This window comes from Bombus impatiens, unplaced genomic scaffold (assembly GCF_000188095.3).
Source record: "Bombus impatiens unplaced genomic scaffold, BIMP_2.2 scf_0582, whole genome shotgun sequence".
Lineage (NCBI taxonomy): Eukaryota > Metazoa > Arthropoda > Insecta > Hymenoptera > Apidae > Bombus > Bombus impatiens.
This window is the reverse complement of record NT_177001.1, coordinates 1049401-1074869: the sequence shown is the minus strand read 5'-3', so window position 1 is coordinate 1074869 and position 25469 is coordinate 1049401. Positions and strand designations below refer to the sequence as shown.

At 28.2% G+C, this 25469-nt stretch overlaps 6 protein-coding genes across 13 annotated transcripts; 3 read left to right on the top strand and 3 right to left on the bottom strand.

Moving 5' to 3' along the window:
• Positions 1-186: 186 nt before the first annotated feature.
• LOC100740838 (zinc finger and BTB domain-containing protein 24) lies at positions 187-4335 on the bottom strand. Of its 2 annotated transcripts, XM_012388938.3 has the most exons (5): positions 4199-4331; positions 3849-4066; positions 3114-3306; positions 2838-3014; positions 187-965 (listed from the first exon to the last, which is right to left on the bottom strand). In XM_012388938.3, the coding sequence occupies exons 3-5, from the start codon at positions 3294-3296 to the stop codon at positions 297-299; spliced, it is 1029 nt and encodes a 342-aa protein (XP_012244361.1). In that variant the 5' UTR covers positions 3297-3306; positions 3849-4066; positions 4199-4331; the 3' UTR covers positions 187-296. The 2 variants fall into 2 exon arrangements, with proteins under 2 accessions (XP_012244361.1, XP_003491643.1); XM_003491595.4 differs by lacking the exon at positions 3849-4066 and having other exon boundaries at positions 4199-4335.
• Positions 4336-5378: 1043 nt separating this feature from the next.
• On the top strand, positions 5379-10326 carry LOC100740513 (eukaryotic translation initiation factor 2-alpha kinase). Of its 3 annotated transcripts, XR_001102490.3 has the most exons (14): positions 5379-5686; positions 6237-6360; positions 6432-6606; positions 6694-6850; positions 6929-7103; positions 7175-7436; positions 7540-7644; positions 7743-7926; positions 7990-8095; positions 8191-8396; positions 8493-9225; positions 9292-9636; positions 9722-9920; positions 10074-10326. XR_001102490.3 is itself a non-coding variant. In XM_003491592.4 (13 exons), exons 1-13 carry the CDS (start codon positions 5562-5564, stop codon positions 9827-9829), a joined length of 2805 nt encoding a protein of 934 aa, XP_003491640.1. In that variant the 5' UTR covers positions 5379-5561; the 3' UTR covers positions 9830-10326. The 3 variants fall into 3 exon arrangements, 2 of the variants coding, with proteins under 2 accessions (XP_003491640.1, XP_024225352.1); XM_003491592.4 differs by having other exon boundaries at positions 9722-10326; XM_024369584.2 differs by lacking the exon at positions 7540-7644 and having other exon boundaries at positions 9722-10326.
• LOC100740394 lies at positions 9872-14367 on the bottom strand. 4 transcript variants are annotated; one of them, XM_033322263.1, is made up of 15 exons: positions 14287-14367; positions 13988-14221; positions 13752-13918; positions 13627-13678; positions 13358-13552; positions 13128-13292; positions 12599-13029; positions 12335-12538; positions 12118-12264; positions 11711-12034; positions 11495-11645; positions 11268-11421; positions 11017-11201; positions 10838-10952; positions 9872-10764 (listed from the first exon to the last, which is right to left on the bottom strand). In XM_033322263.1, exons 1-15 carry the CDS (start codon positions 14354-14356, stop codon positions 10620-10622), a joined length of 2739 nt encoding a protein of 912 aa, XP_033178154.1. In that variant the 5' UTR covers positions 14357-14367; the 3' UTR covers positions 9872-10619. The 4 variants fall into 4 exon arrangements, with proteins under 4 accessions (XP_033178154.1, XP_033178153.1, XP_033178152.1 ...); XM_033322262.1 differs by having other exon boundaries at positions 10660-11421; positions 12599-12828; positions 12919-13029; XM_033322261.1 differs by having other exon boundaries at positions 10660-11421; positions 13752-13769; positions 13851-13918.
• Positions 14368-14597: 230 nt separating this feature from the next.
• On the top strand, positions 14598-21184 carry LOC100747775 (nuclear pore complex protein Nup154). Its single transcript, XM_012388960.3, has 27 exons — positions 14598-14686; positions 14974-15154; positions 15233-15370; positions 15469-15565; positions 15649-15812; positions 15914-16059; positions 16144-16409; positions 16482-16732; positions 16808-17061; positions 17136-17309; positions 17404-17512; positions 17588-17799; positions 17876-17973; positions 18047-18236; positions 18304-18398; positions 18456-18552; positions 18623-18700; positions 18773-18969; positions 19054-19201; positions 19282-19514; positions 19616-19763; positions 19833-19925; positions 20008-20128; positions 20207-20311; positions 20398-20515; positions 20594-20716; positions 20838-21184. Exons 2-27 carry the CDS (start codon positions 15019-15021, stop codon positions 20962-20964), a joined length of 3918 nt encoding a protein of 1305 aa, XP_012244383.1. The 5' UTR covers positions 14598-14686; positions 14974-15018; the 3' UTR covers positions 20965-21184.
• Positions 21185-21451: 267 nt separating this feature from the next.
• On the bottom strand, positions 21452-22134 carry LOC100740151 (histone H2B). The gene has a single exon (XM_003491589.4). It carries the CDS (start codon positions 22040-22042, stop codon positions 21671-21673), a length of 372 nt encoding a protein of 123 aa, XP_003491637.1. The 5' UTR covers positions 22043-22134; the 3' UTR covers positions 21452-21670.
• A 1706-nt stretch (positions 22135-23840) lies between these two features.
• LOC100740026 (histone H2A) lies at positions 23841-24747 on the top strand. Of its 2 annotated transcripts, none has more exons than XM_024369528.2 (2): positions 23841-24468; positions 24545-24747. In XM_024369528.2, the coding sequence occupies exon 1, from the start codon at positions 23981-23983 to the stop codon at positions 24353-24355; it is 375 nt and encodes a 124-aa protein (XP_024225296.1). In that variant the 5' UTR covers positions 23841-23980; the 3' UTR covers positions 24356-24468; positions 24545-24747. The 2 variants fall into 2 exon arrangements, with proteins under 2 accessions (XP_024225296.1, XP_033178221.1); XM_033322330.1 differs by having other exon boundaries at positions 23841-24472; positions 24549-24747.
• Positions 24748-25469: the final 722 nt, after the last annotated feature.

The window sequence follows — 25469 nt, the reverse complement described above, 5'->3', positions numbered from 1 at the left end:
GAAGCATTTTAATAATTTTACAATAAAAAATCAATACTTTCATATTGATTCAACCTTCTTTCAAATTATAAATCTATTAAAAGATATAAACATATCTAACAATAAATAACAAAAAAAATCAAGAAATGTGTAACTAAATCTTCAACTTTTGATTTATAACCATTTTCTTCTCCTCCTTTTTTTTTTAGTTTTTTAGTCAATAAAGTATTTAAGTCAAATTAAATAGCACAAAATTTATGTTTTAAATAAGATGTGTCTAAAACAAAGGGTATAATATAAACCAAGGTATCTAGTTTCTATGATTTCGGTGTACTATATCGTGAACGTTTTTGTGACGACGCAACTGGATGTCTATAAGAAACATGTTTTCTAAGCGCGTCTCGTGATCTTGATACGTGTGAACAAGCTGTACAGCTGTACGAACTGTTACTGTGTGTCTCCATATGTACCCGCAAATTATATTGATTACTTAATTGTTTTCCACAAATAAGACAAGTGACACTAGATTTATTATAATTCTGAGAAGTTCTACTGCCCACAGACGTTGTCAAAAACTTGAAATTCGCATCCCAAACAGGAGGAGGCTTTATATCTTCCACAGGAGTAATTTGATCTTCTAAAACAGGTGTGCTCTCATCTATTCCAGCTTCCGAATATGCTTTCTCAGCATATTTGTTGGTAGAAGCATTAATGGAAGGAATACTGACTTTTTCTCTTTGATTTAACTTCGCATTAATGGAGTAGTAAGGCTTAGTCTTCACACAATAAGATATACTTTCTTGATCATTGAAGGGTTCTTCCATGTTCTCAGCTACATCTGTATCTAGAACCGTTTCTAAAGGTTCTCCACCGCTTATGACACTGTCTTTATTTTCTTTTTTTATCGGCGTTTCGGCTGATGTTTTTTCCTGCAGTTGCGTTGGTGAAGGTTGAACGTATAAACCATTATCGTGTCTCGAATTTTTCTGTAAAAAAAAGCCAGGGGAAGAATGTATCGTAATTGTAAAAAAATTAGAATATTAAAATTGAATTAATATATTTGAATTCCCTTTATCTTTCATATAATTACACTTTTACGTTTTATCAAGTATTCCAAAATATTCCTGTTCTACCTAGCCTCTAAGATTAAAGATCTTTTAATTACAAGAAAGAATTGAAATTTAATTTTTTAATTATTCAAACACATCTTTACAATTTTATTTTTGCAGTAAGTTATTCTGTAGAACAATTTTCATGCACTGCTTTCTTTATTCACTTGTATTTTTTTTTTCTTGTATAGAAAATAGGACTGTTAAGTATTTATACATTAATTCTAAATTTATTAATTCTAAATTTTTGTTATAATCACCCTTGACTAAAATATGAAGCATTATTTTAATGCAAAAAAAGATACACAATATGTAGAAAAGAGATTTAACTGTTCTAATATATCTACTGAAAGTTTTAGTCATGTAGAGAGATTTTTGGATAAAGCTATTTTATACCTGTAAACTCATTCTATGGGGAAAGGTTCCATGGGATGCATCCACTTGCATTTAGTTGCAACACACACAACGATCTTGATCTCGTGGATATCGTTTATATTCATTATCGTTCCTTCGATGCACGCATGAACATAATATGTGTAGTAGGTAATTCCTTCGTGTGATACTTCTTGAGGAACGACAGTGAATGTATTTAAGTGACCTGAACAAAACAACACGATCAGAGGGTAATATAAAGATTAAAGAAGGGAAAAGCGAATATGCAACTAGCTTTAGAAATTACTCTGTTGCAATTCTGTATAAAGGAAGAGGTATTTTATTAATGTCTATGTATTATTTTTGCAATGTTAAGTTGTTTATGTTTATTATATGTGTGAATGTACCATATTATATAGTAAATGATGAAACAATCAACTTTAATTAAATTAAATAGAAATGATAGACATCCTTTGAACAAAAATTTTTGCTTTATAAAATAATATGATCTTTGAAAAATACCAATGAGCATAAAAATCATTTTGTTGAGCATTATATTAAATTAACAAGTATTAAATAATTGCACTTACTGAATATTTGAACAAATTCAATCAACAAGTCATTAATATTGACATAATTATTATAAGTGAAAGTGTAATTTTGTCAATATATAAATAAGTCTACATGTTTTTGGAAAACAGGTTACAAGGAAATTACAATTATCAGCAAGGAATTGCTAATGTTTAAGGCACTGAAGAAGATACATGCTTTGTTATGTATGTTTTTTACAATTCACACTGAGACAAGCTTCACCAGATAAGGAATAATGATTTATCAAATAATACTATTACCTGTCCCTATTATGTAATTAATAAACAATAATTAATTTAATAAGATTTAATAACAATTAGTGAGTAACATTTGTTTAAGAACCAGCTGCACATAGTGCTATTAACATTTCTAAATTAATTTGACAAAAGCTAAATTCTATTCACAGTTTTAAATTTTAAGATAAGAATTTTGTATCCAACTGAAAATTAATCATCAAATTTTACTATTCATATATTACCACATTTTTCTACACTTTAAGAACAGTTAATTGCATAAAAATTACATTTAAAATGCAGTCATGCTACTTGATGTATAAAGCATTAATATAAGAGGTTTGGTAGAACAGTCGTGAAAGAAAAATAGAGAAGAATATAAATTTTCAAAGTTCAAAATATGCATTCAGAAAAAAAATTTATATGTGTACATTAAGAAATTCTTACAGCGCAATATTAACTACAGTACAAACTTACCAATCCAAAATGTTTTGTGTAACCATTGCTTTGTATTTTTACTATATTAATCAAAAACGTAGATGAATTTCCTTACCCCAGCTATATCAGCTAATCCACGAATATGTAAAGTATCTGCCATAGCCAAAAGTGCAGGTAATTGCTCTTGATAAATATTTACTTCACCATTATACATAAATGTGACAAGTGCACATAAATTTGCATATTCCATTCCTGGTAATACAATTACAGGATGTTGCAAAGAACTTAAATCCTAAAAGTTGATTCATATAATTTTTGTTGATTAAATTTAACAAAAAAACAAAAGGTAAAAAAAGAAAATGTTTAGCAATTTAAAAAATGCATCTAATACCTTAAATAATTCTTTAAAGTAGTAACTACAAGCAGAAAGGATAATTTTATGTGCATGTATGTGTCTACCACCAGCACTTAATGTGACATCTGTTAAATAACCACCATCAAGCAGTTTAGGAAGAGAACTCAACAATGTATTTTGAAAATTGTGCCATCGTAAACAAAATTGTTGGCCCTCCATGTTTTATATACTGTAAACCAAAATTGCACAATCTTTTAAAATAACATTTCATATTTTACAATGGTTACATTATCATACATATAGAATTACACAAATTTAATAATTATTATTTGTTCAACATAATTTGCAAAATTCCAAAATTTCCAAACATAACGATTAAGCAGAAAATGAAATTTATAATTAGACTGTGGATTTCTATGCAAATTTATATTTTTATGAATACAATTAATAAAGATTTATTTTCTTTATTTAAAGCTATAACAAGTATTTTACTGTAGATATATTATATATTCTGTATATTTTTGCATCTTCAAATTTCAATATACATAAATGCATAAAAATCCGCTCTCTATTTATGATATAATCATAAGACCATAAATTACACAAACAAAGCTATCTTAAAATAAAATAAACATCCATAACTATGAACAAAAAGTTACATAAAGTAGGTACAAGAATACTATATTTTTCTATACCATCTTCTAATCATATACATATATCTTTACTGAAAGAAAAAGAAAATAATTAAATTAGAATATAAGAAAATTGAACCTTCAAATGCACAATGCACCGCCTTAAGAAGGTTATGTGTCCAAAACTGTTAATAAAAGATGAAAAAAATTTGGTTGTAGATCTGATTTGATCTATTTGCGCCGGACGGGATGGTAGTTGGGTTACTGCTGGTAGAGCAGTTCAAGAGACAGACAATACTATTTATTTAATCAGGCTGCAGGTTCCAGCCAAGTCTATTATTGTACTTTCAGGTATGGCTGGAGGAAAGAACAAATATTGACTCGCAATTCATATGAAACAATCAAACATTTTTACCACTTATCATTCTTATAATAATTCGTCAACGTCACCGAATTAGAATTAGAATTCTACGCGTCACTTGTTCTTACCTCGATAAAGATTATTTGATAAAATCGCCAATGATATTCTTTACGAGACACTTCACATCCATTTGGCAAACTTCGCCATAATCACCAGTAATGTAGAAAAAGTATAGTAGCCTATTCAACGTCGACATACACTGTCACCTATCGACATATTACAGAAGTATTCGAAATCATCGCTGAAAAACACGAGCAAGAAAATGATTTATTTGATTATTTCTTTTTAATTATTATTTCTTTTTATTATTCGCTTTAGTGGATCATCTTCTTTTATTCATTATGAATATTGATTTCTAGTCTCCTTTATAGATATGGCTTTTTTAAATTTTGCCAGTAATGGACATTACAAAATATTTAATTATAAATACGGAATTTGATATCTGATAAACTTACAGAAAATTATTTACATATGTAAATTAAATAATTAATTAAAAGGTATTGTTATACTACGTTATATGAAGTCTAGAAAATTTTGGAATAAATGGATTTTGAATTATTAAATTAAAAATATTATATTAAAAAAACTATTCGTTTTTGTTATCTCTATAGCCTTTTTAAATTTTTTTTATGAAAGAAGAACTAACTATTCTTATATTATATGAAATCTAGAAAATTTTTAAATAAATGGAACTTAAATTATTAAATTGAAAATGTTATATTTAAAAAAAGAAAAAGATTAATAAAAAAATATTCTGTACTCTATATTTTTATATCTTAAAATACTATACAATTTTCTTTATGCAACATGTATATAATTGCGTTTTAGAGAAAATTTTTTTTAATCTCTTAATTTTATTAAATTGTAATCTTTATAGAACATTTGTAATACAATTCATATTATGTACCTTTTAAATCCCTTAAATTCATGTTGTTTAATAAGAAAGATTATTTTATATCGTTATAAATTATATTATTGACTGATTAATAGTTTTGCAAATGCATTTGTACATTATATGTTTTGCTGATTGATGTGAGGTATTTCTAAATATATATATTCTTCTCTGTTAATCTCTTTAAATCTCTTCCAGTCTCTTTTTCTTTGAATTCATATCACTCTTTAATTCATTCATTTATATCATTATTATTACTTATAAATAACGTAATTGAAGATGTAAACAATATTTTAAAATATTTAATCGTATGCTATTTCTCTTGTATGTTATTTTGCACGTATGCACAGGTGAGATGGCGCTAGAACTTATGTTTTTTGCGATTTATCAGTTTACCATGATTCGTTGTTGTATGTTGAACGAGCAATATCTGGCTTATTTTTATCGTAATATTCGATAAAAATATTATACGTATTATATTTTAGCGTAAATGTCAGAGCAAAATGTGTTTAGTTAATCAATCGCTTCGAACTTAAAAGATGTCTTTTACACACTTATGGAGACTAACACTTCATTTGTTATGTATAATTTCATTCAGATTTCCATTCATCGATAGCGGCGATATCAAACAGTTAACGTTTTGTGAACAGAAATCATCTCGCAGGTAAATAAATACAAATTGCTTTGTGCACATATTTAATGTTGAATTCAATGTACCTGTTACGCATATTTATAATTTGACCAACATTACTTGAATCAAAATGAATGATAACACCGTTCAATTGTTGTACACCAGCCCATTAAGGTATTTATTATATTATGGAGTGTTTGTATGAACAAATACCTGAAATGATTAAAAAATGTATATGCTTATTAGATACCATGAAATTTTACTGCGAATTACTTTTTACACTTGTAAGAAGACGTAGAAGTTTTATTATACTTTACTGTATCACTTTTAAAAATATTTTATTTATGAAATAAATTATTATTTTTATTAATTATTGAAACTTTGTAAAATATGTCATGTAAAATAAACACAATCAATCAAAAAAGAGAATTTTATGTTATATAAAGGAGAATTATATTCTGAATATTGTACTACATTCTATTACATAATTTTATTTTTATTTTATTTTATTATATTTGTAGATAAAGCATCATATTATGTTTTCAATGTAATAAAATATAATTTTTTTATATCTTTTTTGCAGTTTATTATTTGTAAGTACGTTGGATGGGAAGATATCTGCTTTAGATGCTAACAATCTTGGGGAGAAACAATGGACATTAGAATTTAATGAACCTATGCTATCATCAAATATTCATCATAGAGAAGTAAATAAATATTGAATATATTTTACATTTTTAATTTTATGGAGAAATATTAAACTTTCTTTTTGTTATAGCTTAATAATAATGGAAAATGGGTTCGTCTAATTCCATCTTTAAGTGGTGGATTGTATCAATTTGATGAAGAAAGTTTAGAAGCAGTACCAGTATCTGCAAGCCAGTTGTTGCATTCATCTTTCCGTTACTCTGATGATTTAATATTCTCGGGTGGTAGAGAAGTAAAATCATATGGTAAATATTGCTAATATATATCTATAAATAAATAATTAGTAATATATAAAACATAGAAGAGAAAAATTAAATATGTATTCTTACTAGGTGTTTCAAGCATAACAGGGAAAATTTTATATGAATGTGGTATCACTGGTTGTATTAACATCACAGATGGAGAAACATATATCAAACAAGAAGTGATCATTGTTCAAAGATTTCAACAAACTGTAAGAGCAGTTGAACCTCGTACTGGTATTGAGAGGTAAATTTCATAAAATATAAAATTCATTAAATGTTGTTAATGAAAAATATTATATTAAATGAATTTACATTGGAATAGATGGAACTTCAGTGTAGGGCAACATGACCTAGTACTTGTTCCTTATTCTGATATGTATTGCCAAAATAAAGTAACACCTCATAGTTTAGATATTGAAATTAAAGTTATTGTACCTGATGGTTTGGTTTGGGCTGTTAATAAGAATGACCCTACCGTGAAATTGTGGCAATATAAGGTAATTTAATTAATTATAGGAATAAAATATATTTGCTAAGCTGTACTGATTACATATATTGGTATTGTTAGTTTGATTCTCCAGTTGTTACTATATGGCGTGAAGATGCAAGTACAAAAGGCAATGAGTATAAAAATTTGAAGGAAATTAATTTATTTGATAGTACACAACGATTTTGGAGTACAGATTTTTCAGCTAGTCCAGCACTTTATTTGGGCATGCACAACAGGCAGTTATATGTACAAGAAAATACAGAACTCTATAAATCATTAGATGCATCACCAAGGTATATGCAGCATACGAAATATCCATGGCAACCTCACCCTGCTATTGGTATGAGAGCTTGGTTTTATCCTTCATTAAATATGTCTACAAATATAATATTATGGTAGAACATAATATATCTCAGATAATGTAATTAAACAAGCTCTTCCAGATCATTCAATAAACAATAATAAGGAAGATGATGTATTATTTGAAATAACTGATGCCCAAAGCATCACTGCATTATCAGTTTTATATAATTCGGAATATGTAAATGGTATATACATATAAAATATTAAGATTTTGTTAATAGTAAAAAACAGACTCATACTTTCAACATTTGGCATTAATTTCTTTGATACAAATTTTTTTTAGGAAATGGATTTTATTTGTATTCAACAGATCAGTTAGAATTGGACAATAACAAACAATGTAATCATACTACTTCAAATTTGATGGTTATCAAAGAAGAACGGAAATCGTTTAAGGAAAATAATACTCAAGGAGAGGATGAGGATACTCCTGTTCAAATTATCATTGTATCATTATGGTATTGGTGGTATGTAAAATGAAATAAAAAAGGTATAAAATATTAATTCTTAACCTAAAATCTTTTCATTAGGAAGGAAGTTTTAATAATATCTATTACTACTGCGATTTTATTAAATTTTATGTTGACACAACGTCTATTAAATGCTACAACAGTTGCTAAAGATGCAGCGTTTCCGGTAAAGAATATTATAAATCTTTTTAATATTATAAAGTTTAAAAATATTGATCTTGAACATGAATTAAAAATATTTATATTTATATGGAATTTTAGCCTTTAATAGTTGAAAGACATATAGAGACAAATAAAAATAACCAACCTACTGATGAAAAGGAAATCGATAATTTTAAATCACGTTATCTCACAGATTTTGAACCAGTGGATTGTTTGGGAAAAGGTGGTTATGGTGTTGTTTTTGAGGCAAAAAATAAAATAGATGATTGCAATTATGCTATTAAAAGGATTGCTCTACCAAACAGGTATAAAATTCTACAGTGCGATTTGATACAGTACAGTCAAACATGAAAAATAAGTACAACCAAATTTACAAGCTCTTCCTTTGTTTTGTTCAACAGTACATATTCAAGAGAACGTGTAATGCGAGAAGTAAAAGCATTGGCTAAATTGGATCATCAAAATATTGTAAGGTACTTTAATGCATGGCTCGAGTGTCCACCCTTAGGATGGCAAGAAAAACATGATCCTCAGTGGATAAACAAGATTACATCGCCAAACTTAGATTTTACTTCAGAAGAAATTCATACGGAAACAAAAATGAATAATTCTGTTTGCATTAATGTCAGTCAGACTGATCAATCATCGATAGATAGTGCTTGTGAGGCCTATGAATTGAATAATGATTCGAATGACGATTCCTTTATTGTGTTTGTAAAATCCCAATCAGAAAGTCAGGATGAAAATCTTGTTAGTATCAGTAACTCTACTACTAAGAGTTCTAGTTCATCTCATTCCAGTAACAGAGTTGAAAAAGTAAAGTCAAAAGCTACTAATCGTTCATATTCTGAAAGCATTATATTCAAAGACACTGGCAGTAGAGTGCCAGGAAAAGAAGTGAAGAAAAAACGCCAAAGATCATTTTCTTTAGATCTGAATAATAAGTCGAATACACGTAAATCTCCAAAAATGTTCCTTTACATACAAATGCAATTGTGCCAAAGGTTAAGTCTCAGAGAATGGCTAAAAATGCAGTCAATACGAGATTATCGTCGTGTATTAAACATATTTCAGCAAATAGTTGATGCTGTGGAATATGTTCACTTACAAGGACTTATTCATCGTGATTTGAAGGTAATCTGAAATAATATTTTATTCCGCGAAAGTAAAAATTGTTGTCTTAAACGAAATGAATTTCAGCCTTCAAATATATTTTTCTCTTTCGATAATAAAATAAAAGTTGGAGATTTTGGCCTTGTAACTGCAATAACAGAAGGTTACAATGAAGCTCATACTCCTTCAGAGAACGAAGACGTTACATTTAGAAATAATTTACATACCGCATATGTCGGTACTCATCTTTATATGTCTCCTGAACAAATAAATGGTCAGGGCTATAATTATAAGGTCGATATCTATTCTTTAGGAATTATTTTATTTGAACTCCTCATTCCATTTGTTACTGAAATGGAAAGAATTGTTGCCCTTATAAACTTAAGAAAGTCAGTGTTTCCAAAAGATTTCAGTAACGATTATCCGGCCGAGGTAAGGAAATCATATAGTCTATCCTTAAATAATCTTAATTTCTGTTTTGGCTAAAATATATCAATTGCAAACATCTTATTTTTAGTACAATTTGTTGAACATGATGTTAGATGAAAATCCTAGTAAAAGACCTACAACATTAGGCATTAAAGCAAAGCCACCATTATTAAATTATGAAATAGCTAATAACTAACTGAGGAGTTACTAACTCAGTATAGATGAAGATGCAAAATTGCATATTGAATTGTCTCAATTAACACAACATTCCTCTGTGATTAGTAATGGTAATAGTGAATCCTGAGAAACAAATTGAATAATTATATTCTCATAATTAGTTGAAATATAAAAAAAGATGTAGCTATACGTCCTGTGTAATGTATTTATATATTATCTTATATTTTTTAATATTATTGTAAATTTTAATGTTATGTTAACAGGGGTACTTGCTTGCCTTGTTTTATTATAAAACAGCATTTATTCGGAATTACCTGAACGAACATCAATTCACGTAAACAATACAAAGCGTGAAATAAATTTATGATTTTTTGGTAAAGATTCATATATTGGCTGTTTTGTCTTATATTAAATAATTGACACTTGCAACATTTTTTGCTGTATTGTCTTTAAACTGTAAATATAAGCTGCCATCACTGTAAGACAATACTTGTATAAATATATTTTTTATATTAATTTGTAGCTTCTAAATATTTTCCTACAAAAGTCGTATTATTTCATACTACTGTGACTTAGAGAATATTGATATTACCTTCAATATTCTTGAAAGTAGTTATGTCTACTGTTACAATTAGAAATTTATATAAATGTATTTTGTAATAACATTAAAAGAATATGGGAATTTTATTAATTCACTAATTAATACTTCTGTTTTTTATAAATTCTGTATTACAAAATAAGTTATTAGTGTACTAATATGTTAATTATATTATTAATATTATTTCTTGTCCTTTATCTAATTAAAAAGCTCAGTTATCTTCTAAAATTCTTGATACAACTTCATTTGCAGCTTGCTGACTACCAAGTAATGTTACACCATTCTTAGATAAGATGAAATTTATAGTGGATGTGGGATTGATGTTAAGCATTTGTGGAAGTCTATAAAAACCATGCCTAAAATATCATATGCTTTATTTTATTTCAGTTCTAACTTCTAGTTTTGTAAAATAGTTCATTAATTAATTACCCATTTCGAGCATCCTGAAATATTTCTAATAAACACCAAATTATCAAGAATATGAAACACATGATCACAACTTTACAGATAAGACTCCATTGTTTCCAAATTGTACTTTCAAATTCTAAGAGATCAAAGTTTTTTACAAAACATAAATAAATTATTTTATTTAAAAACGACTGTATTACCTTCACTTTTGTTCATCACAGTAATACCAAATGTAAAGAGAGTTGGACCTAAATCTTTATTTGTTTTATTTCTAGGATGATAAATATGACACGAATAAAAGTTTTCTATTGTATCACGAGTTATATAGCTTGCAATACTAACGGTACTAACTCGTCCATCATCTTTCAGATTGAAAAAATCATTGCTTGATGGAAAATTAAATATTACAAAATCAATATAAAAAGTACAATAGTGAATTTGACATATTTACTTGTTTCCATAAGATTTTAATAATTTATCCATTATCAACCATAGAACATATGTCTGTTTAGAAAATGTGTGTTCTTTTTCAAGAGGAATTGTATTATAGACACATGATAATTTAAGTTCTTGACCTAAGAGTAATGGTATTTCTTCATAATAATCTAAAATATTATTATGTGGAATTATATTATTGAGTTTTAGATATCTTTATAATACTATATTAAGAATTATTACCAGATATACTAATAGTACGGCTAGAAAATCGGTTGCTACTTATTTCTAGAACTGGTAATGATATAAGATCTATTTCTTTTCCATTTATGTTGAGATATCCAAGAGTAAAACTTATTTGTGGTATGTCTACACAGTTAGAACATATCTTCCCCTATTATAAAAAATTGTGAATTTCATATATGAAACAGATTTTTTCTTTTAAATAAAGTTATTTACTCTCATATCATCGCGTATAGCTCCTAAGAATATGTCAGTTCTTGATGTAATTATTGTCTTTGACAAAGTTAAAGGTACATATCTCTTTTCATTTCCATTAATTTGCATATATATGTTTTTACCATCATGAGCTATTACTATTTCAAACCATTCTCCTATTAAAATATGTTCCATACTTTCAATTGCAGTAGAAGTTTCTCCTTGATAAAATTTCAGCTTTACTTTTCCCTCTTCTAACAATAATAAGATATATTTATTGAAGAAATCACCTGGTATTGTTGCTATAAGTCCATTCAGGCTCTCTATTTTTATAGCAATTATAATCTAAATTATAATGATTATAAAATTATTATTAAATAATAGCTTTGAAAATATTATTGATTAAATAGCAATTGTTAATTTCTTACTTGCCAATATTCTATACTTTCTGGACATGATACTGCAACTGAATCTGTTAAACCAATGTTAATAAAACCTTCATTGTCATCTCCCATCAAATATCGAACATTGTTACTACTGGATAAAAGATTTACATATTTTGTACTGTGATTATCCTAAATGATATTTTATATTTAAAATATATTTATTCACTTAATATTGCAGAACTGAATAAATATGAATAACTTTTGATGTATGGAGTTGAACAAGTGCAAAATTAATTGTTAGTTCTTGAATTTGTCCTTGAAATCCTCCGACTTCCATTGCATGATCCAAGTCATATGAAATTGGAATGCATGAAAAAGAAGTAACTTTATGAAAACCATCATCAATACGTAATACTCCATGTGTCCCATATATTGCAATTAATATTACATGCCATTGTCCAATCTAAAAAACAACATAAATCAAATACAAAACAATTAATGTATAAAATAGAACATTTCTTACTTCCAATTTGGTCTCATGAATTAAAGCTAATGTACAGTCAGCAATTTGAGATAAAAGTACTATCTTCCCATTTTGCAGAAACAATTTTACGAAGTCACACATCGATCCTTTACAATCCTTTTCAAAACGATAAATAATCATACCAAAAGGAGACAGTGGTAAAAACCTTAGATACATATGAAGCAACCGTGAAGGTCTTCCAGTTTTGTCATACTGAAGACTACTCCTTTCTGTGAAGTGTACTACTTCATGTAATTTATTTATACATGGTTTAGTAAAACACTGGCGAACTTCAGAAGCTGAACCAACACAAGATGTACCATTACCACTCGGAGAAGGATTGGTACACATTCGATTTCTCAATTGTGTACCAATCCCACAACTTGAAGTACAAGGTGACCAAACCATCCATGTTGACCACATTCCATTTACTAATAAAAATTGATAATTATAAAATAATTTTTACAGATTGTACAAGTTATTTCTAGAAAATGTACAATATTGTATTTATATAAAATAACATTCTTACTAGAACAATTATTAATTATACAGCCTTTTATATCTTTGGATGGACCTTTACATGAAGTTCCTTGCAAATTTTGCGTTTCTGAACATAAGCGTTTTCTGGTTTGAACTCCACTACCACATTTTACACTACATGTGCTCCACTCATTCCAATTACTCCAAGTACTCCCTATTGAAAACAATGAGATAATATATAATTTAGAAATTATATTCCATATAAATTAACACTCAGACCTTGGGAATTTATACCTGAGAGTTTCCTGCAGTTAATCCCCACACAGCTTTTCATTTCAAATGCCAAACCACTACACATTAATTTAAAATTTGAAGGAGTTGGACTATTACAAATTCTTGTACGATATTTTTGTCCTTTGCCACAAGTTGCAGTACATACCGACCAAACTCCCCAAACACTCCAACCACCAGAGTCTGAAAATGTTTTATTATTCACATGCATTCATACATTTATGTAAATATTCATATGTATTTAATTATTTATTTACTTGGACATCCAATATCATATTTAACACAATTCATAGCATTCCAGTAAAGCATCTTTATAGAAGGTATATAAAAATATTATTTTTAGATTGTTCTTTAAATAACTACAAATTCTATTGTTTATTACCACATTTTTTCCAAGAATCTTTTCTACAACAGAAAATGTACAATCGACAAGAAAACACAATTCTATTAAAGCTGGTAATTTTTTATGAAATTTCTTTACAATTTTCAATTCTCCTTTACGTATAGGATGAGCATTTACAACTGTTTCGTAATCATTCATCATGCATCCTAAAAAAATATTTATTACATTAAATTACATGTAAAATTATATTGATATTCTATTACTTTAGGTTGTACCAGTAATTTGACAATTTTCAATTTGATAACTAGGACCAATACAAGGGGCTCCATTATTTGAAGGCACAGGATTATCACAAGTACGTCGTCTCATTCTTTTTCCTTTAAATCCACATTTCCCAGAACAAGAACCCCATGGACTCCAAAATGTCCAGCCACCATCAATGGGACATGAATTATCAAGTTTTAATCCAAGATTGCAGTAAAGGTTTTGCATTGCATTCATTACATTATCTGCAATAAAAGTATTAACAATATATTAAATTATTAATATGAAACATATCTGATAAATCTCTTACCAGTGGCACCAAGAAAAATCGGTGAAATGAGAAATATTAGGAAAAATATTGTAGATGGCAAGATTTTCATTATATGTAATAATTTAGAAAATAAAATATAATTATTATTATTGTATTATCTACTAAAAGTACTGAATCATAAAAAAAGATAAGTTATATTTTATATTTAGTATATTCCTATTTTAAGCGTAAATTGTTTAATGCATAAAGAGATTCAATTTGAATTCAAACATATTTATCTCCTATGTACCAGATAAATTCAAGCCAATAAGATTCATTAGTTTCGCGTATGCGTATATAGTTTGTATGATAATACAACTTAAAATTTACCTGTGTGGCGCGAGCGGCATAAGCCTCGTGAATGTCATTAAAAATATACAAATAGTTCTAATAAATTGTAGTAAGTGTTTCTTAAGTAAAATGAATACGTTTTTATTTTTAAGATGCAATTATGTTTTTAAAAAACAATACAGTAGATCCTATTATTTTCAATATTATTCAATGTTTAGATAAATAAATAAGTCTAACCTTTAATCACAGGATGTTTAGACGAAAAAGTCAGATAATTATTTATAAGTACATAAGGATAATGATATTAGTTGATAATAATTATATAATAATAATTCACGTTAAAACTTGTTAATACCCTTACTATTATCTTATTTCTATCTTTTTGTTTGAATTTAGTTCTGTGTGTATTTAATATTTAATTTTTCCCTGTACCGTACAAACATGACCCTCACTGAAATGGAACCGCTTAAAATACACTTAGATGCCTTAGAAATGGCAGGGAAAGTGGTTGATATACACATTACAGCTGATAGCAACTTTCCATCCTTAATTAATCTTATGAGATATAACGTACAAGGTAAATTTGTTGTTCTCTTGTCTCTTGCATATTTTTTTATTATTCTATGTTCTATAAAGAAACTCTTTTTTGTTTTAGGTGGACCAACTGTTAGTGGTCTTGATGATCATGATTATCCAAATTTAAATGGGATGTCATTATGTTTTCCTAATATAAATCAAATGAAAGCATATAGTAAAATTTCTTTGCCATCTGAGATAATGGAACATTTTCATCGTATCCTTTTATATAATTGATCATTCTTTAATATTCGTAATATGCATGTTTCGTTTGCTTCCTTATATAAAAAATATAATTTCTTAATATTTGATTAGATATGCAATGTCATTGTATGATGGGTCTTTTTACAGAAATTTCAAAAGCTTGGCTTACAATTGATAGTGATATATATGTTTGGTCATATGAAAATGAGTAAAAATTTATTTAAAGTTTATAAAATATTTTCTCAAGGTATCATAATTAAGTAATTAATATTTATAATGATATGTTTTTAGGTCTGATGTTGCATATTTTGATGGGTTAAATGAAACTATTATAAGTGTAGGTTTAGTAAAACCCAAAGCAGGGGTGTTCCAATCTTATGTAAAATATTTGTTGATTCTTACAACTACAGTGGAAATAACTATTCTTGGAGTTACATTAACAGAAACCAGTGATGGTATAATACAGTTTCAGTTTTACTTGAAGATTACATCTTTTCTAAATCTTATTGTTACCTTATTTACTAAACCTTATTTACTGTTTCAATTTTCAATTTAGGCACTTCACCAGAAATGCAACTAGTTCCTGAACCAATTTTCACAGTTGCTACGGATGGGATTGGCATTACAACAATAGCTAACACTAATAGTGGGAGAATTTTCCTTGGTGGTAGAAATGGATCCCTTTATGAAATATATTATCAGGTAAACATGCTACACAAATATGAATATAAAAATAATCAATATAAAAATCATAATTAATCACTTTAATATCTGCTCGTTATGTAGGCAGAAAGTAGCTGGTTTGGGAAACGTTGTAAAAAAATAAATCATTCTGAAGGTCCATTATCATTTTTAGTTCCATCATTTGTTACTATAGCTTTATCAGAAGAAGAAGCAATAATACAAATTTCTGTTGATGATTCACGAAATATTTTATACACACTCGGTGATAAGGGAACAATTACAGTTTGGGATATCGATAATAATGGTGCGTCCAAAGTCGCGTCTTTGTCACAAGCTTCCTTAGTACAAAACGCTGTTCATGTTGTTAAGTATGTATATTTATACAAAACCTATTTTTAAATAATTGAAATTATAATTCATATTACATTTATCATTTTTAGAACACTGGATAGTAATAATTTTCGACCATTGGTGAGCATATCAGCTATTACAGAGTCAGAGTCAGTACATTTAAACTTAGTTGTAGTTGCAGCTACTGGAACACGCTTTTACTTCAGTTGCACTGCAGTTGCTAATCCAACAATAAGACCTCAAGGTCTGCAGTTAATACATGTTAGATTGCCACCAGGTTATGCTGCTAATGCTACAGTAATGAGGCCAAGGAAAGTACAAATGGCACATTATAGGAAAGGTATACATTCCAATATTTTTTTGCTAAGGACATAATATTAAAATTTATATACTATGCAGTATATATCTGTTATAGGAACATTAATTCTTGTTTGCGGTGGAGATACAGAAACTGCTTTATGTTTAAGTAATGATGCTTATCCATTCACAAATTATTTAGCTGAAACTCAAAGTCCTTTATCCCTCGATAGTCCCGTATGGGCAATGGCAGAAATTCTTGTAGAACCAGCTATATGTATTGAAAAACAAAGTATTACACAAGAAGAACCTCCTCTTCTTGTAAGGCAGCACATGGAAGCGCCACGAAAATTTATCTTTTTGACTTCTCAGGTATATAATTAATTAAAGGTCTGTAAATCTATTAGATGTAGTTATTTACAAGTTGTTTATTTCTTTACTTACAGGGTGCCATTATTTATGTTCAAGTTCGTCCAATGGATATCTTAAAGCAGCTTCTATTAGAACAACGTGGTCCTGATACAGAAGCCGTTCGCGCATATTTTCAGTCGCAATCATTGGAACAAGCATGTGCGACTTGTCTTATTTTAGCCACGCTTGAAAGTTCTCAAAATGCTGAGGTCCTGATTCAAATTAAAAATTAAGATCAAAATTTAATTATAAAAATTAAGTTTTGTAAAATTAGAAAGTAATATTTAATTATAATTTGTATAGTTGGCAGAATGGGCAACAAGAGCATTCTTTTTATATGGTAGTCAACGAACGACAAGCATTGGGCCTGCAATTGATGTACATGGTACTAACTTTACTAATATAAATACAGGTATTACATTAATTTTATATGAAAGTTTTATTTTTCTTTATAAGTTTTTCTTTATATAGTTTATGAATGTCATAGGAGATATGCGCACATCGACACCAAGAGTTCCAAACTATGATTTAAGGCTTCAAGGATTTCGACCTCATGCACCAGTTGGACTTAATACAGACATTTCTCTACAACAGTTTTCTGCAAAACATAATGGTTTATATCTGTATGTAGGAAGAATACTTCGACCAATATGGAACATGCGTTGTATTAAACAAGAAGTTATAAACAACAAAACTCAGGTGACTTAAATTGGTATAAATTTTTTTCATTGTTTTTGTTTCTGTATATTAACCTTTACTCATATTATAATTTCAGATCTCTAGTACAATTTCAACAAGACAAGTTAGCTGGATTCTAAGTCTTCTGCAAGCATTAAGATCGTTTCTCAATAAAAATACTCACATTACTAAGCAGTATGTATCTATATACTATTTCAACAGCTTTACAAATGATTAAATTTTATTTGAACTATTTATCGATTTTTAGACACGGTACTACTAGAATAACTGATGGATTTGAAACAACTATACCTAGTCATTACCAAGAACCAATAGTCGAAGAAAGGAATTCTTTAGCTGCATTAAAAATTTTCATTACTCATGCTTGTGAAGTGTTAGAACTTTGGAAAATTTTATGTGAAAACCATTTAAATAATATTGTAAATTGTTTATCAAAGGTTAGTCAATTACATATTACAATTTTCTTTAAGTTGAAAATTTTATATTAATATTTATAATTTATAGGACCAAATTAATCAATTTTCTACAGCTACATTTCGAGATTTAATTTTAATTGGACATGAAATTTCTTCATTATTGATCATTCATCTTATAGATAGGTAAGTGAACTAAATAAATAATAAAAATCCGGTGTACTAATTTTTACAAATCTACAGTTATCTTGGAGATAATGCATCTGTTGATGCTGTTAGTCAAAGATTACGAGAAGTTTGTCCAAATTTATATAGAAGCGAGGATGCTGTTTGTTCTAAGGTACAAGAAGTAAAATTAAAAGAATCATGATTTTATTTTTATATATTGCTAACATTTTTATAAATCGTAGGCTAATGAAATAATTTTGAAAGCAAAAAGTTGTACAAATCCAGAAGAGAAGGAATGCTATTTACAATCTGCTTTAAAGGTAAACATTCTAATATTATGTATAACATTATTTGTACAATTTTATGCTCTCTGTTTACATTCACATCCTTAGCTTTGCAAAGAAGTTGCTCCCAGACTAAATTTAAGTGCAGTATGCCAACAATTTATCGCTTGTCAATTTTATTCGGGTGTACTCGAGTTATGTCTCTGTTGTGCAGAAAGAGTAGACCCTAATAATGCTGCCTTACATTATTATAAAAATAATGAACCAATCGAAGATCAAGAAGGAAGATTTGCTTACATAAAAAGGTACTGATTATAAAATAACATTTTAATAATTGTATGTTTAATATATCACATATTCTAATTATTCAAATAATTTTTTGTATATAGATTAGAGATTTATAAAGAATTCACCACGTTATTGGATCATCTTTATAATCAAAGCATTTCTAATCCATTGACACCTACCATACCCAGTAAACCTGGTCCTCCACAACAAAATGGCTCAACTATGCCTGTTACACCAGCAAAAGAAATAGTAAAGTATACTTTCCTTTTAAATTATATTATTTCCAATAAATTTACTGGATCTTTTACATAAATATTTATATCTTTTAGTTGCATGACATCATAACTGACGCATTACATTCTAAGTGTGAAATTCTCCACGCTTCAGTGTATGCTTGGATGATAGAAAGAAGGCTTCATGGAGAACTCGTTGCTCTAGCAGCACCTTCTTTAGAAGCTTATCTTACCCGAGTCAATGCGCCAGACTTGCTGTGGCAATTTTATGAAAAAAATAAAAATCATGCTGCTGCAGCTAAAATATTGGATGCTTTAGCAACTAAAGAGTACGTATAACGCACATAACTTTGATTAAATTTACACCTCTTTCCCTGATTTCAGGAAACTACTTTTTATTTTCATTTTCTTTTCTTTTCTTTAAATATAGATCAAATGTAACATTATCACAGAGAGTTGAATATTTAGCTCGAGCAGTGGTTTGTATGAGAAGTGACCAGGCTGGATACGCTCCATACCTTGGCATTTTTTTACGTGAATTAGAAGACAAAGTAGAAGTTGCTAGAATACAACAACAGGTAAGCGATTATAAATATTATGGCAAAATCTATTTAGAATATGATTTGTATGTTGTCATCATATTGTAGATATTAGATACAATTTGTAACCAACATTTAAGTGGTAGACTCAGCGATGAAGCATCTAGAGCATTAAAGTTTTCGTTACTTGATATAACAAAGGTATGATCCAACCATGTATGTTATGAATTAAGATATTTGTATGGAACTTTTAGGATTCATATCTGTTAATCATTCATTGTAGTTGTACCAAGAATATGCGGACCCTTTACAATTGTGGGAGTGCAAATTATCTATAATTCATTGTTCTGGTCATCAAGATGCAATGTTAATCCAGGAAATTTGGACTAATATTATAAATAATGGTATTAACATTCTATCTTATACATTTATATGAATGAAAAAATATCTCGTATTTACGTTTTGATAATACATATTTACAGAACTAAAAGATGCGTCAACAGCAGAAGATAAAATGACTATTTTAATGAGCAAAATTATATCCTTGGGACAGGAGTATTCAGGATCACCACACTGTTTTCCAGTTGGTAATAACAAAACTCTTTTATCACCATTATGATATAATGAAAATATAATATGAAATGAAACTATAAGATGCATTATATTTTTTCAGACTTCCTAGTAAAACAGTTAGAAATAAAAGCATGTAAGTTAAATGTATCAAATAATGGAATTATATCTGGGTTTTTACAGTTAGGAGTATCAATGGAGGATCTCTTAGATATTTACAAGTAAGTAGAATATGTTTATTGGTAAATCCATTTCTTTATATTTTACTTAATAAATAAATGCATAATGTTTGTTTTCAGAATGATTGGCAAAGATACTCGAACTTGGTTCAACGAGGGAAATGATTTTCACCTTATCGAATCGACTGCAAATTTAGTTAATTACTTTATATCTCATTCGAACATTACCAATACTTTCGTTAAGTAAGTACATTACTGCGTCATGAAAATAAATCAATAGATAATCATAAAAATAATTATGACAAAATGTGACAGTTACTTAATTTCTATTCGATTAATGTTAAAATAATTGATTGAATTGCAGACGAAAAATAATAACGAAGTGCCAAGACGTAATTTCAAAGTGTTTAACTACATTGTATAGCAAGCCTCATGGACAAGAATTAATAACGAAACTTAGATCGATTCAAAACGTTTTAATTCGTATGTAAGAAAGAATTTCTACTGTTTTTATAATAAACTAACATTTCATAAATTCGTATAAATCGTAGAAAATTAAAATACAAAATGACTGAAATACTTTGTTCCGTGAGAAAAGGATTTTATTAAGACACAATATAAAGTGTAAATACGAAGAAACCACAAGTGCTCAAATGTTGTCATAAATATTATAACGTCTCTTTCCATTAATAAAAGTTACGTGTATTGATATTTATGATGCAGATCATCTCTTTTTTTATTACATTATGTGATAATAAAAAAATTTTACTTATTTTACATCTAATAGTCTCTGAGGCTTTTGTCTTTTCAGTTTCCTATATTTTATGCTTACTAAAAACATATTTATGTAAGATTTCAGTTATGCATTTTTAGAATGATAAACTAACATCGTATAATAAAAAATTCCTATTGCATCGATAACAAGTATTAAGTTTTTGGTATTAATTAAGGTATGTATGAATGGAAACATTCTCAAGCCATTTTCAAGACATCATCCTATTTCATACTACAAAACAGTCATAATGAATTTTAAAAACTTTTTGCAAAGGATATACAAATATGTTTAACTTATGTTAACTATATGCGAACAATGTTCCAACATTAATATAATTTGGTGGCCCTGAAAAGGACCATTTCTTTTGCTTATCAATCTTAAAATTCAATGCCAGTTTATTGTATCAATTTAGATATATCTTCTTATTTGGAGCTGGTATACTTGGTGACTGCTTTAGTACCTTCGCTTACTGCATGCTTAGCCAATTCACCAGGTAACAGTAGCCTCACAGCAGTTTGGATCTCCCGAGAGGTAATTGTAGAACGTTTATTATAATGCGCCAATCTTGATGCTTCAGCAGCAATACGTTCAAAAACATCATTAACAAAACTGTTCATGATGCTCATTGCCTTGCTAGAAATACCAGTATCAGGATGCACCTGTTTCAGCACTTTGTAGATATAGATAGCGTAACTTTCCTTCCTTCTTCTCTTCTTCTTTTTATCGGCTTTGCTTATGTTTTTCTGAGCCTTACCGGCTTTCTTCACAGCTTTTCCACTTACTTTTGGCGGCATGTTGAATGCAGAACGCTTCAAAATTCAATACTTCTAACGATGTAACCGTTACAAGAGTCGGTTGTAGATTGCTCATCCAATGCCAATCCTTCCTTTATATAGCCAAATCACGTAACAGCAGCGCGCCAATCAGGGCACTTCATGCTCGCTAGATGGAATTCCTCGCCACGCGATTGGTGCGCTGCTGTTGTTGTTACCTGGAAATTGATTTCATAGAATGTATTCCACACATGGTTACGTGCGTTTTTATGTGCTCCAAACGTTGAGTTATACTCATTTTTTTATAAAAGTATATTTTTTACATTCTATAAACATTTGATATGGCTAAATTAATTCATTATATTTAAATGATAATATGAATATGATTATAATTTTGAACTATTTTACAAAGAATATTATGTATATTATAGTATGAGATTAATTAATCGAATATTATAATATGATATAATAATTGAAAAATAGTGATCTTACTTGCCTTATATGATGAATGAAGAGGTTGAATTAGCATAAAATAGATTTTCTTATAGAATTTTGGGTGAATCTGTAGAAATTGGGATTTGTTATGCAATCGTTTTTGGTAAAATATTACCTTCAGGTCCAAAGTTTAAATATATGGATTATTTAATGATAATGAATTATCATTAAATAGTTGTACGATAGAAATAAATGTTAAAAAGTAGATAATGAACTTTTTAATAAAACGTAAGTTTTCAGTATCATAAAGTCGATAAAGGAATCGATTTTAGAACTATTCTAAATATATAACCATTGTGAACTTTGTAAGTACTTTTATCAATGAATTTTCAAAACATATCACAAGTAATGATATTAAACTTTGTAATAGTAATAATACCAAATGAAAATATTTTGATTCTAGAGTCGATATTATTCCGAACAAAGGTATTACATATGTAATTTTATTAAGAAACGACGAAATTAAATCAAAGTTTGTGTTTTTTACAAAATTGTACGTATACTTTTATTACAATACTGTACAAAATAAGTATTGTTGCCATACTTTTATTTATAGCTGTACGTTGTATATATTACTATATATGTAATATATAAAAATATTATATATACGAATATAATATTCAGTTTTTTTTTTCTCTTATATAAATTTTTCATTGTAAAGAATTGTTCTTTGTTATGTCAGACGATTATACATTTTGTGAGTTTCTTAGAGAGCCACAGATGTTCGTATTACAAGCGTTCTAACATTCAAGCTATCGCCGGTTTACTGAAGGAGTAACACAACCAAGAAAAATAAATTTTTCAAAAAATTGATTAGAAATAGGTTGTTTGAAGTAAAGAATTATAGTTTATTTAACTTTCTTATAGCAGCTATTTAATAATTTCTCGTAATGAATAGTTTATGATTCTCGAGGATCTATGACAAAATATTATTTAAATACAGTTATACTACAGTATTATTTAACTACTACTTGCTACTATAAAAAAATAATTAAAATGGCTTTGTAATGTAAAAATGCCAAATCCTAAGAAATAATGTTGTTGAAAAAGTGAAAAGGAAGAAAAGAAAAGAAAGTTATGAGATATATGTACGTACTCTCATATTTACGAAATTTTTATGGAAATTATTTTTAAATAGGAATTTCAAACAAAGATAGTTTATGTAGATATATTAAACTATTTACTCTAATATTTTTTGCAGGTTATAGAATAAAATAATTACATATGCTGAAAGAGAAAGAGCGCGAAAAGAGAGAGAGAGAGAGGACATAAAGCGGTTGTACGAAACATCTGTTTCTTGTCACCAATCACAATAGAACTTGTTAGTGATTGGTCCGGGAGTAGGTATCGCTGCGCCTATAAATAGCTGAAATGGTAAAGTCGAAAACAGTAGTTCCCTGCTTGTTGCAGCGAACAGTTGTAACGTTAGTGATCTGTTTGTTTATATCCAAAAGTTAACCAATAATGTCTGGTCGTGGGAAAGGAGGAAAAGCTAAAGCTAAGGCGAAGTCTCGTTCGAACAGAGCTGGACTGCAATTTCCAGTTGGTCGTATCCACAGACTTTTGAGAAAAGGAAATTACGCTGAAAGAGTCGGTGCTGGAGCTCCAGTTTATTTGGCTGCAGTTATGGAGTACCTGGCTGCTGAAGTTCTCGAATTGGCGGGAAACGCCGCACGAGATAACAAGAAAACTAGAATTATTCCGAGACATTTGCAACTTGCCATCCGCAATGATGAGGAATTAAATAAACTTCTGTCTGGTGTTACCATTGCGCAAGGAGGTGTTCTTCCAAATATTCAGGCTGTACTTCTGCCAAAGAAAACCGAAAAAAAGGCTTAGACTTCAGACTAATAACATAAATGGCCCTTTTCAGGGCCACAAATACTTTTATACAGGGGAACATATCTGTTTGAAAACAATTTGTATTTTAACGTAAATTTTTGATACTAAAAGTATTTGATTAAATGAAATAATATTTATTTTGTATAGGAATTCTATAGATTTATATGTGAATTTTTTATACTAAAAGTATTTGAATAGTTAAAATAACAAATTTGTTATTTTCTATAAGAATTTTATAGGTTTATACAACACGTGAATTTTTTATTTTTGAAAACTATTGAGTAATCGAAATTACGTCTGTAACACTACATTAGGAATTTTGAATATTGCAAAATAAATGTATGTGGGAAGGAGAATTGGTTCCTTTTCTTTGAGTTGTGTTTTTTCATATATATATTCCATTTTTAAATACACCTGTTTAGTATAATTTTTATCTTATAATCTTTGGTAGCTAATGTTAATGATAAAGCTTCTCTAACTTTAATGTCTTTGTATTCATTCATATTATTATGAACTTAGAATTTATTTTTATACTGAAGTTCCTTTGCTTTAAAGTAGGTTTTCTAAGAACTTTAGGATTAATTTCTTGTACATCAATTTATAATATATTTAAAGATATTATCTAGTATTATCTAGTTCTAGCAATTTTAACAAAGGGAAATTAAGATTACAATATAACTTAAATGTTGATAATGCACTAACCTATGCGCCATTGGTATTTTGCTATATGAACCTATTACTAATACGATGAATTACTTAATTAAAATTAAATAAATTATGAGTCTATAACAAGTTCTACAACTATGTTAATAATGAAAGAGAGGAATTCATTCATTTTCGTCATCCTTCACTTCTTTTTCTTTATTACAACTGAAATTTAAAGTTTTAATTTGCGACCTGACTTATCTTACATTTTAAATATCTAATTAAATATATATAAAATTGCTCTTATATAAATTTCTAATACATATTATAAGCTTTGTCACAAGTAGATCTATGGCTTAAGTATTTATAAATAGCATTTATAAATAAATAAAAATAACTTGATTATACATGAGGTTCACAATATTACATTGTGATTTCTGAAGGAATCTGATAAGGAGTAGAGATA